The sequence below is a fragment of the Engraulis encrasicolus genome, chromosome 7, assembly GCF_034702125.1.
Source record: "Engraulis encrasicolus isolate BLACKSEA-1 chromosome 7, IST_EnEncr_1.0, whole genome shotgun sequence".
NCBI classification, from domain to species: Eukaryota; Metazoa; Chordata; class Actinopteri; order Clupeiformes; family Engraulidae; genus Engraulis; species Engraulis encrasicolus.
In genome coordinates, this window is record NC_085863.1 from 41,083,154 (window position 1) to 41,096,830 (window position 13,677).

A 13,677-nucleotide genomic window follows, 5' to 3' on the forward strand; every position below is an offset into this window, starting at 1 on the left:
CAGCACTACCTCCGCTTGAACTGTAGCCTTATAGAGCTTTGCCTTCTGCCGTGCCCACTCTCCAAAGCCGCTCTTTTATTGGCCGTTTCCTGCCTTTCATTGATGTTATCTGGAAGAAGGTGCATCAGCCTGTGGAGGTGGAGGTCTTTCTGAGAAGCCCTTGATGTTGACTTGAGTTATGCCGAGTTATATCCTGTGCCTGTGTACGCTTGTGCGTATGTGTGTGTGTGTGTGTGTGTGTGTGTGTGTGTGTGTGTGTGTGTGTGTGTGTGTGTGTGTGTGTGTGTTTTCAACCTGTACCCTACACTCTGCTTCCCTCCGGTCCCCCCAGGTCTTGATTTGAGGTGCAAATCCAGGGCAGCAGACACAGCAGGTGGCTCACTCCCCTCTTATTCCCCTGCTTATTTACCCAGGGGTGATAGCAGTCCGGCGCCGCGCCGGAAATCCGGCGTAGCGTGGCTGTAGAAAAAAATAAAATAATAATTTCCCCAAAATTAATAAAATAATAAACTATCGCGTAGGCCTTCATTAATGTATGGTGAAAATAAATGAGCGCGCAACAGCCTGTTGTAAGAGACGCGAAAGGAACCCAAATGAGCAGCAGCCCATAATTGTATCATCCCGACATCTTACTGAAAAATGTATCAATTTGTTACGTCTTGCTCTTGAGTCACTCACCACATCACTGGCGGCAGTCTTCTAGTTCTAGTGAAAGGAGAAGTAGATTGGCTGTCAGTATGCACAGTAAAGAGAGTTCTAGGCCCCTACTGGTTACCCTTCTCAGATATTTTCACTGTCGACGGAGGCAAATCCAAAAATGGCATCTCGTTATACTGAAGAAACGGAAGAAAGTAGACCAAGTCTAGACCATTTGGATTCCGATAAAAATTAGCAACTATTGTTAGCACAAATCCACATGGCTTGCTAGTTGTGATGGGTGTGTTGAACCGTGTGGATGTCAGTGGAATACTAGTGAAATTCTGTGATCAAGAAAACGTTTGAAGGTAAGGCCATTTAGTTATTAATTTGCCCACTGTGGCATGTTGGCTTGGGCCCGAATGATTTTGTCTTGCGCAGGTTACTCCAAAAACCTGACCATAAACGGCTTATTGATGCGCATAAACGGGCTCAGTGAGAGTATATGTTTGAAATAGGTTCGTCTATTTTCCTCATTTATGTGCGCTAAATGACTGCGCAATGTTGACAAACTTTGATGGAGATGGACGTTCTTTCAAAAAAAGTCTGTATGCTCAAAACGGTAGGCTATGCTATGCCCGTCATGATACTTTTTTTCTAGGTGTAGTGCGTAAATGTGGTCTGCATTGGAATAGCGGCTACCATTGCGACATGTCCAAATGACAATGGAATGCTTGGATCGCTAATGTTTGGCAAGCCTAGTTAGCCTACACCCCTTGTAGGCTAGTGTGAGCTGAGTTCGTGGATTTTGGTCTACTGTTGATTGAGGGATGGTGTTTTGCGTCATTCCTGACAAACCACGTGTCAAACTGATTTCAGGGAGATGTTTATTTTAGTTATGCTGCTGACTAAACCAACGCGCTCTGTGAAAACCCCCAAACAGCCTCGCACAGGTTCACACAGCCTTTCTCCCTCGCGCGCTCCCTGTCGTAGCCCTTCTGCGTAATCGAATCCAGTTATTCCACGCACGATGCACAGGTTGTATTGTCTGCACGCTCTGGGCTACTTAATCCCTACTCTCGGGCAGGGGGCAATTATCAATATCAGACTCTCATGAACTTCAAATACTTGGCTTGCGTTCATGTGGCCACCACGGTGTCACCTGCAGTGAATGTTCATCTTATCTTCACGCCCTGTGCTATTTTCATGTAGCTTAATTCGGTCCTGTCTTTGTTTTTGTTGCTTTCTGTTATCTTTTCAACTCGTACATTGTAATGGGCGTGTGTACACGCGAGTGATTTTCATGTATTTTAATTGACTACAACCCAATGCGAAAGTCGCGCAGTAGTCACACAGGCTATATATACTGTCCTGTCCGTAATAACCACTGGTTCTGTCATCCGTGGAGTCGAAATATGCGATGTGAACGTGGGCCTGCATGTAGCCAATCATGCGCTTGTGCCCTAAATATCATGTACCGGTAATTAAAGGGCGTTTCCCTACAACGGAAAGGCAGGGGTTATAGCACAGCCCTTAAACAATCTGTGGTCATAGGTAGACCATGGGGCCACGAGTAGATAAACGTATGTCCAGTAGCCTATACAAGTTATATGAGCAATGTCCCAATGAAAATGAAACTTATCAGCTTACAGCAAATGTCATGTCATTTAAAAGTATTGCTCAATTAATTGGTAATCACCTCCTCTATTTTGGACAGAGTGTAGTTACTGTACTTTGGAGTAGTATTGCCTCCTACTGACCTGTCTTGGTATGGCTGCTACATATGTAGCTTTCAGTTAATTCAATGTGGTAAAATATGCACCATGTTTTCAGAAATGCATTCTGGTGTTGAAATGTTGCATTGGTTCAATACCCACCTCAATAACTTTAGTGCAACATCACAAGCCTAGAATGCATTTCTAACTGCATACGTTGGTATTCGTTTTTACAGCTAGAATTGAACGTGGTGGTCAGTTTCTTTCAGCCAAGTGCTGTAGCCTACCAACAGGGAAATGATCTGTGTTTTCGTGAATAACACTATAGAAATAATGCAAAAATGAAAACATTATCTTAAATGTTTGAATAATGTGTTTGAATAATAATAAGGCCTACATTACGTCTCATATGCAGTATGTCCCGTCGTCCCCCGGCCCCCCCTCCCCGACCAGGAAAAAAGTTCAGGCTCAGGATTTTTTTTCACTATCACCCCTGTTTACCCCCAGACAGCACTCGAAAGCAGGAGACTAAATCAAGCAAACAAGTAAATACATCAAATTAGGGCTGCCGCTGCACAATTAATCGAAAATAATCGAAAATCGTGATAAATTCATGAAATCGATGTTGTGATTTCATTTATTTCATTTAATCGTGGCAATAGTGACCTACCTTTGAGAGCGTCCTTGAAGCCAGAACATACTGACCGGCTGGTGTTTCTGGCCAGAAATCTGTCCACCTAAGTTTCATGCTATTGCCTTTACATAATTATTACAGTTCATTTTATTTTGCTCATCCCGTATATAATTCATTCTTGGTTATATTTCATCTTGTTATAATTTTTCAAAAAATCTGCAAAAAATCAATAATCGTGATTAATAATCGTGATTATGATTTTGACCAAAATAATCGTGATTATGATTTTTTCCAATAATCGTGCAGCCCTACATTAGATTAGATATACATTTAAATATATGCAAATGTATTCCCCTGCTTGGTTACCACCAGACAGCACTCCAATGCAACAAAACAATAAAATAAATAAGTAAATATGAAAAATAAATATATATAAGCGGGTGTGTGTGGCGACGCCCCGCTGGGTATGTGCCATGTGGACTGCATGCAGTGAGGCAGGGCAGCTTGGCCTTTTGATAAAGGAGAATCCAAGGTTGCTTCCTCGTTACTGTGTAACTCTGTGATCCACTACTACTATCAGGCAGCATCACTTCTCTCCACTACCTCTCAGGACTGCCATCTAGTGGAAGATAACCGGGACTGCAAACTCTAGGTTCCCACATTTAAAAGACATTTTGGCTGAAGGGAGTCAATTTGAATCAATTGTGAAAGAACGTCAGTGAATTACACAAACATAAACATTGCCCGAGAGACTTTTGCGCAACACAGAATGCCTCTGTATCTTTATGTACTCGTTTTTCTGTGGCTGTTTTATAGGCTTCAGTTCAGTAGGCAGGCAACACCCCCAGCCCCCCCCATGTGTGTGTGCCCATGCCATGCACAGTTGAGTTGGGCGCAGAGCTTCACAACTGCCTGTTTTTTCCATTGCAGGCATTTGTTCCGCTCACAGGGATGGCCCGCGTGTTAGTTGGGGTGTATATACGCAGTGATTGTTGAAGGCGTTGGCATTCAAGGTCCATAAACAACGAAAGCTTTGTGCCTTCTACTTCTTTTTTTCTCCTTCTCACATTCACGAGTTGTGCACTTTTAAAGCCAGGGATTTCCTGCTACAGTACTATTCGAAACAGTTTCAGGGAAGTTGGTTGCTCTCCATAGTGTGCTATGCCAGGGCTGAGGGTCTGAGGTGCTGCAATGAAGGCCGTTTACAGCTAATAGTGATCATGAAATGTTCCCACGTAACGTCACCGCAGATTAACGTAGCATGTGAACTACTTGAAATGCTGCTTTCACTGGTAAAGAAAAGTGCAGCCTGAATAGTCATTTCTGAAAGCTATACTTAACTGCCTGCATGTCTCTATATGTAATCTATCACAATATTATAACAATTATATAAACATTAAAACATTTTCAATTTGATTTCAGTCACAGTTTGGGCTTCAGTCTTGCTGATGCCACATTTTGAGGTTGGTGACCCCTCAGCTGCCTTCTTTAATTGCGTTTTTTTCCTATTCAAGCTTCAAGTTATGGTGATTACTCATACGATGCCCTGCAATTTCCCACAAACAAGAATTCAGCAGGTCACGCATGCAGAGTCATAGTTCCTGTGTGTGGCCTGTGGTGTGTGTGGTCTCTCTGTGACACACACACACACACACACACACACACACACACACACACACACACACACACACACACACACACACACACACACACACACACAGGGAAACACACACACACACACACACACACACACACACACACACAGGGAAACACACACACACACACACACACACACACACACACACACACACACACACACACAGGGAAACACACACACAGGGAAACACACACACAGAATGTGAATGTGAGTGGGCGTATGCTTCGATGTGTGCCAGCCTTAATTGTCACCACGGCCCTCCGCTATCCAACAATGTGCCCAGCCAAGCGCTGCCAATGACCAGCCCTGCTATTCTCTCTGTCTCTCTCTCTCTGTCTCTCTCTCTCTCTCTCTCTCTCTCTCTCTCTCTCTCTCTCTCTCTCTCTCTCTGGGGACCTCACCTCTGATGGGAACGGTCAGGAATCCCCACAGCTCTGTTTGTCACTCTATAGCTACGACACTACAATACGATGCCAAGAGGTGCTATGCATTTTTAATACGCTTCACCACTACAGCACATAAGGTTCGTAGTTTATGCACTGAAATGTACACGGTAAGCAATCGCTTCCTCAGCATATGCAGCCTATATGTGGGAAAGCTGGGGGGGAAAAATGGCTTCTTATGGTCTTTCAAGTCCAAGGGTGGACCGTTTAACCCGCACACATTCACACACTGGCTTCTCTTTTCTTCCTCTTTTTTTTCTTTTTCTGCTTGGCTGTGTTTTCCACTGGCGGTAACACAAGCGCTTTAATCTGAGCCCGTGAAGCAACATCTAATCTCTCATTTTCCTAAGCGGACATGCCTGCCTTTGTGGCGCTCCAACAAAACCTCCCGTATTGAGTTCAGGGCCGGCTGTTTGCTCTCCTGTCCTGCCGGCCCCGGCTCCCGTTGCGTGGAAAAGGGGACAATGAGGTCATTTTCCACGACTCTTGTCCTCTCTCACACACACACTCACACACGGATACCCACACAGAAATCCACATACACACAGGCGTGCATACAAACACACAAACTCATGCATACACACACATAGACTCACACACCATACAAAATACACCACACATATAAAGTATATATATACACACACACACACACACACACACACATACACACACAGGCACGCTAATGCCTGCATGTGTGCCCGGAGTTGTGACGGTGCTTTGGTGTTGCAGTGAAGTGTGACATCCCGCGGCGCAGGTAAACATGGAGCTTTGAGAGACTGGGCCACATGATGTCACCTGGTTATGCAACAGGTGTGTGTGTGAGGCCAACAAATGACTGATGCGAACACACAAACACTCAAGCACACAGGCATCAAGATGGACACAGATGGAAGAAGAGATTGAGAAATGGACACAAATGAAGAGAAATACAGGCAGGGAGACGGGCATGCTTACTCAAAAAGTGAGGAAAACCGTGAGTCAAAAAATTCTACAGACAAACAGAAAAAGACAAACTAACAGAAAGATAGACACGCACAAACAGAGATGCAGAGAAACAGAGTGGCCTTTTTCTCTCTGTGGCTAGCTGCCACTCTGCTAGTCTTTCAACTACAGCGGGGGTCATATTTCAGCCGAAAGCAGGTCATTTTAGGTCGCAGGTGAGGCGTCTCTCTCTCTCGCTCTCTCTCACTCGGGCTGGCAGGCAGGCAGGCAGGCAGGCAAGCAGCGCTGCTAATGGAGGAGACTCTGATGGGCCTGGTTGCTGGTCAGGGGTACAGAGGGGCGCTTGACAAGGTCAGACACATTTACCAGTTAGTCTGCCTCTTTAGTCTTTGTGTCTCTTTGGTCAGTCTCTCGTTCTCAGGGTCTGTCTCTGTCTCTCTCTTTCTCTCTCTCTCGCTCCTCTCTCTCGCTCTCTCTCTCTCTCTCTCTCTCTCTCTCACTCACTCACTCACTCACTCACTCACTCACTCACTCACTCACTCACTCACTCACTCACTCACTCACTCACTCACTCACTCACTCACACACACACACACACACACACACACACACACACACACACACACACACACACACACACACACACACACACACACACACACACACACACACACACACACACACTACATTTTCTCCATCCGTTTTCTGTTCCTCTGTCTTCTACTACAGTAACTTTGGATGAAATCCTTTTCTGTTGTATTCTTTCTCTCTCTCTCTCTCTCTCTCTCTCTCTCTCTCTCTCTCTCTCTCTCTCTCTCTCTCTCTCTCTGACTCTTTTCTTGTCTAGGCTAGTGTGAAACGTTGTCTGTATTTAGCTGGTGCAGAATGAGACTTTTCAGGCCTTTGTAAGGAGGAGTTAACCAGTCTGGTCCAGCCAGAGCCCTGACTCTCTCCACTCAGTAAGGAGCCTGTGCCGACGGCAACTGTTTGTTGTGTGTTGGAGCTCGTCTGCTCTCCTGTTTTCTGCAAGCTCAGTTCAAGCCCTGCCGCTGTGCATTGCATTGAAGGTGTGAGACTGTGGAGGGAGTTATTGTGGTGTTGGTGGACAGTCAAGGTGATGCCCATTTACAGGGAGCTGGCTTGTTCTTCATTGATTTTGTTTCCTCTCCCTAAGGAAGTACTAGGTGTTCTATACTAGGGCTGTCCCTAACGATTATTTTTCTCCCGATTATTCTATCAACTATTTTTTTCGAATAGTCGCGATTATTATTTAATTTTTTTGGAAGGCAAAAACTGTGATATGCCACTTAATTTTGACCTGAAAAATAATAGACAAATAAAGCAGAGTGCACCTAGGGCCTATTAAGACAATGATTTCTAGAAAAGGGGACATTTTATAAATTAGTCACAGACTAATAAATACAGGCCTAATATATCTATTTGTTTCAGTTCAAATCACTTATTCACTTAGCGTAAATGCAAAACAATGAGTATAGTATGACATTGGCGCATGGAGAAACTATAGGCCTAGGCCTACATTTCAGCCACTTATATTTTGACAAACAAGGCTACATAAGATTTTACCCATGACATGTGTATATATAATAGTAGTACATTGTCATTTATATTTTAAAAATACAGTACAGTGAATAATTTATGTTTACAACACAGTTTCATTCGTCCCTCATGCAGGGGTCTATGTAATGAAAAAAATAATAAAACAAAATAGGAGCAGAGATAAGAATTTAAGAGCACTGTGAAATTGTTAACGCATAGACAAAAAGGGTCTAAGAGGGTAGGCTATGCCTTTTCCCCCACACAGGCGTACACATTCTACATGAGGGGTGCTGGTCACAGGGCCAGTTTTTCAAAATTCCCCCCATTAAAAGGGCTGAACAATATATTACACATGTATGTCTATATTCGCATTCATTATTTCTATATGCAGCCCGATGTCTCCTCTGCTGTGTCAATGAAGGCCTGCCACCTAACTCATTAAAACTGTCCCTTCTCTGAAGGTTTTTTATATCGCTCCCAAACCCAAGTTAACTACTACAACTTGACTAGACTTGTGATCCCTGTCTTTCAAGCACTTGTGGTTTTCTGTATAGGATGCATTTACTCCAGGAGGAAAATGCTAAGGAAATCGTAATTCAAATCGTTTTTAACAAAAACGGAAATCGTTAAAAAAAAAAGTAAAAAAAAAAAAAATAATAATAATATTTTTTATTTTTTATTTTTTTTGCGCAAATCACGCAATCGACGGTATGTTGAACACGCCGACTTATTTACGCCATCGACGTAATCGATTACGTCGAATAGTCGGGACAGCCCTATTCTATACCTACACGTGTTGTGGTTTGTAATGTTGTTGTCGCCAGAGCGAGTGCACCTAGAGAATTTAATGGGTACCTGAATATTTGTGAGTGTTGCATTCTGACCTGACCAGAGATGATTTTTTTTAATTGTGGTGCAAACATAATGTCTACAGTTAAAGAGACCAGACAATTTGTGGGCGTGTTTTTATGTGTACTGTGGCCATTTATGTTCTTTTGTGGCGAGAGTTAAATGCATTTCACCTTGGCCTGGTTTTGGGTGAGTGAGTGCGTATGGCACAATACCTGTGGGTCATTTCACGTGAAATCAGACACTTTGGGACCCGACCGACCCGGATTTCAATCATACTTGGTGTGCCTTTTTAGTAGCAAGGTAGTTGCTACTGGCCATTTTAAAATATAGCTTTTTTAGATATTCTATTTTTAATTTTTCAATTTATCATAATTCATATTCTGAGAGTTGTTGTATTCCAAGCTGATCGTGTAATATGTAGAGCCAGAAAAGAGCTTTCAAACAACACCACAGGCATCTTTTTGTCACTAACACTGACTGATATATTCAAGGCTGAATGTATAGTGTCCTACCCTCACATGTGAACCTTTCCTAGTCTGTTTCTCCCTTAATATTAGTGTCAGATTCAAACCAATGCAGTTCTGGGGTGCTACCTTGCTACTAAAAAGGCACACCAAGTATGATTGAAATCCGGGTCGGTCGGGTCCCAAAGTGTCTGATTTCACGTGAAATGACCCCTGTGTTGTCTCATGTCGTGTTCATAGGTGCACGTACTGTAGCATGGGCGTGTTATTACAGGAGGCTATTATGAGACACAGTAGCTGGGGGTGCTGAAGAAAAATCAGACACGCACACACCGAGCCTTTTCCCCAGCTCCCCAGTGATATTAATAAAGCCTATCAATTACAGTCTTCAGCCTCGACTAAATGATTGCAATGTGATTGCATTGCAACATGTCACTCTGAAAGTACACACAGGTTGACGCAAACACGCATGCATGTTCACAGAAGCCGCACACACATGCACACACGCATTATGCATCCACACAAACACTGACATATGTACTGGACATGAACAGTCTTCTACATACTACACGTTTGCATGCACAACCTGCATACACGCACACATCCACACACACACAGTACAGAAGGCTGAGATGGCACTTGTGTGCATTAGCTGTGCATATGCTGCATTGTATGTGATATCCAAGACACATACACACACATACATACATACATACATACATACATACATACATACATACATACATACAGGGCTCTAAATTAACGCACGCCAACACGCCAAATGCGGGTGAAAAATCATTTTGGCTGGTAGAAAAAATCATCCACTAGCCAAATTGGCCGGTAGCGCGCGCCCGACTGAACGTTAAACAGCTGCCCGCACAGATCTGTAGCTGCCGTCTGATGAACGTTAAAACGTCGCCTACATTACCCATGAACATTAGTCCTACCGTCATGATGTAGCCCACACCCATTGGCTGACAATTAATCACAATAAGGCAGCCTCACATCCATTGGCTGCGTGTTTGATACCCGCACTCTGGAACTAGTGTTGATAAAATATGTTCAATGAGCGGACTAGCGCGGATTACTTTGGTTTTGTAGGTTTTGGTCAGATGAAAAATAATGTGGCAGTGGTTAAAGCAAGGTTATGTGTCGATGAATGCAAGTAATAGCAGCGTAACTGTTGTGACGGTGAAATAGGCCTAGAGTAGGCTATTGGTGGAGTGAAAACGGCGTGAGTGAATGGAGGGACAGGACAGCTGTTTGTCAAAACAGTCTCGTTGCCACCAGAAGCCGTCTGATATTTGCGAGGTCCTCGCAACTACAAACGATGGAGTTGTCGTTTCCTAATAACGCCCACGCCATCGCAAAGACCCTGCACGAGTTTGACATGGATATACGAGTAAGTGAAAAAAAAGATAACAAAAACTAGCGACGAAAGTAACAAAGTAAGCATGGTCTCCGTGGTGTTATTGGATATCTAGTTGACATAGCGTAACGGTAATTGTCATTCCAAGCGCATCGTAAGTAAAGCTAATATTAATTTGACCTGGAGGAACTTGAAGGTGTCACGCAGCAGCAGCATAAACACACAATGCAGACATCATTCACGCACTGTGTAGGTCTGTGTGTGTGTGTGCGTGCGTGCGCGCGGGTGTCTCATGTCCTTCTCCTCTCCTTCTCCTTCTCCTCCCTTCATCTCTTCTCCCCTACACCTGTCTTCTGTGCATTGTCCATGGTATTTGGCCCACTGTGTGTGAAGTGATGCTGTGTAGAGGATATGAGATTTTGTAGTGTGTGGTTGTGTGTGTGTGTTTGGCTAGTGTATGTTGAAAGTCTGGTTTGTGTGTTGAAGGCATGCTTTGTTTGTGTGAGTTGTAGGCCTATACTGTATGTGAGGTTTGGGTGATGGTGTGTGAGGTAATAGACTAGTGTTTGGCTGTCTGTGCTGTATATGGAAATGGAATTAAAAAATAATGAAATGCAGGTAATAAAAATATAATTACTAAATAATTATAGAATAGACTGAATTATATTGAGTATAATATTTATATTGTTTAGCTGTGTTGAAGACATAGCCTAGTTTAATAAAATAATTAAAAGCAACATAATTAACGCATGGTTTATTTTGGTGAGGAAAAAAATGGCTAATTGACCTTCCATTTGGCTAGTAAGAAAAAATGTCTACTAGCCAAATTGGCTGGTGGTGGAAAAAGTTAATTTAGAGCCCTGCATACATACATACATCAGAGATGGCATCGTGTGTGTAAGCATGTGCAATGGCAGGGTGCAAGTGCAGCCCAGCCCTCTCCTGTGTGTGTGTGTGTGTGCGTGTGTGCGTGTGTGCGTGCGTGCGTGTGCGTGTGCGTGTGCGTGTGCGTGTGCGTGTGCGTGCGTGCGTGCGTGCGTGCGTGCGTGCGTGTCAGTCAAACATGTCAGTCTGTCTGCCAAGCACATGGGTACAAAACACGGGCTGAGGCAGCAGCAGTGTGCCAGACTAGGCTGCTCTCCTTTCCTAAAATAACAATCAGCAATACGAGGCCATATTAGTCCCACCATTGTGTGTGTCTCTGTATGTCTATGTGTGAGTGTGTGTGCACTCACGCACGCATGCATGTGTGTGTGTGTGTGTGTGTGTCTGTGCATATGTACGTATGTGTTTGAGGCGTGTGTGTGTGTGTGTGTCTGTGTGTATGTATGTGTGTGTTGGGTAGGGAGAGAGATAATATAGAGCTAGAAGTAGAGCAAGGGAGAGCTACAGAGGGGGAGAGATGCATATACAGAGCAAGAGAAACGGGAGAGACAGAGAGAGATGCAGTGAGGTACTTGAAAGAGAGCGCACACACAGTGCCACACAGACTGATTCACTGGCATACATACTCCTCTTGCCTCTCCGCCTTCACTTCCACTCACTACTCCACTTCCCTCATCTCACTTTCTTTTTTTTCTTCTCCATCTCTGATCACGTGTTCGCTCTTCCCTTTCATTTGCCCACATGCAGGAACCTTGGCAGCCGGAGAAAGAGAGAGAGACAGACAGACAGACAGAGAGAGAGAGAGGTAGAGCTAGAGAGTAGCACATAGGTCGTCATTTCAAAAAATGGATGTTGAGGGAAGATTTACTACTATACCATTGGAGTATAGATTGTGATTTTTCAAAGCAGCATGGGGTATAGTGTGCAATTACATTGGTGAAATGTGATTGACTAATCGCTGAAATATTTAGCAAACAGTGGTGATTTATCCATCAATAACATTCTTTGATTATGCATGTAGAGTGTTGAACAAGTGACTTATACATGAGTGCAGAGCCCCACACTGTGAATGATTTAAGAAAAACAATTACAGCCTCATTTATTATGCCACTATTAAAACCCAATTAAAAATCCAGTACTGGCAAAGTTTGAATAAACGTTTTTTAATCCTTCCTCTTTGTCATATTTTTTTTGGGGAAGCAGGCTAGGACAAACCGTGTGGCTTTGAATAATTCAAAGCTTTCCTTGAGACATGCAGAATAGTAGAACGTAATACAGCATCGGATCAGTGAAATGAGGGATGGATAGTGAACTGCAGTAGAACATCTACTGTGAGAAAGAAGACGACTTAAGTAAAAAGGAGAATAAAGATAAGTCAGTGGACAGTCTTCTCTTTGAAGGAACTCCAGTGTGTGTGAGTGCCATGCTGCCCTCGCTGGGTCTTGCCTGTGCCGTGCTTGCATGTGGCGCTCTGCTGCCATGCTGCCATGCGTTGATCTCCCACCCCTCTTCTCCCCTCCCATTCTCTCCTCTCCTCTCATCCCTTCCCCTGCTGTACCCCTCCCTCTCTGGTCTTTCCACAATCCCCCTCTCTCCCTCTCCCACCCTTCCTCCTCCTCTCCTCATCTCTCCCTCCCCTCCCTCCCTGTCACGACTCAAGTGAGTCACGCTTCGCATGCTACGAGGCTGCTCCACTGCTGTCCATGCGCCATCCAGAGATAGAGTGCATTAGGCATGGCGTGAGTGAATGAGAGAGTGAGAGAAATGCAGAGAAGGAGACCGGCAATTTCATGACAAATTGAATAGAAATTGACATTGAAAAACACACAACTGATTAATAATTTTACATTTCCCAAGCAGCACCACACACACACCAATTGGAGTCTGTGTCTGTGTCTGTGTCTGTGTCTGTGTCTGTGTCTGTGTCTGTGTCTGTGTCTGTGACTGTATTGGGTGCCTCTGTCGTGACTATTGTGTGCTTATATTAAAAGCGTCCATCTGTCCATCTGCATGCGTTGGTGTGTGGAGAGAGAGAGAGGCACATATTACTTGAGGCATTCACTTGCTCCTCTGCCTAGAGAGCACTCAATCTCTCTCACATGTCACATTGGACATGCTGTGTGTGTGTGTGTGTGCGTGTGTGTGTGCGTGTGTGTGCGTGCGTGTGTGTGTGCGCGTGCGCGTGCGCACCAGACCTGAGTGTTTGACAGCCAGCTAAGGGATGATGTGTACTGGTGGTGAGGTTGTTTTGGACTGGAGAGAGAGAGAGAGAGAGAGAGAGAGAGAGAGAGAGAGAGAATATGGAATGGGGAGAGGGAAGGAGGGATGTAGTATGGAATGGGGAGAGGGAAGGAGGGATGTAGAATGTTGTAGCGAGGTAAGGATGCACGACTAGATTGAGAGAGAATATGAAATGGCTCATATCACTGCAGCCCAGGCTGTTTCTGAGAGAGAGCGAGAGAGAGAGAGAGAGAGGTGCTGCTGGATAATGCTGTGTCACTGGTGCTCACCACAGAGGCACTA

The 13,677-nt window shown here is 44.3% G+C and overlaps 1 protein-coding gene across 8 annotated transcripts in view; it reads left to right on the forward strand.

The window, feature by feature from the left end:
• Positions 1-13,677, forward strand: part of mtmr4 (myotubularin related protein 4) — a 93,788-nt gene that overhangs the window by 14,204 nt on the left and 65,907 nt on the right. For 3 of the 8 annotated variants that reach the window (XM_063203558.1, XM_063203565.1, XM_063203564.1), the window contains exon 1: positions 4,836-6,378. The exons of 4 other annotated variants lie outside the window; for them this stretch is intronic. In XM_063203558.1, the coding sequence (XP_063059628.1) occupies positions 6,319-6,378 (60 nt within the window). In that variant the 5' untranslated portion in view covers positions 4,836-6,318. Of the gene's footprint in view, positions 1-4,835; positions 6,379-13,677 lie in introns of those variants that run through there. One more of the 8 variants, XM_063203567.1, reaches the window with a different exon arrangement.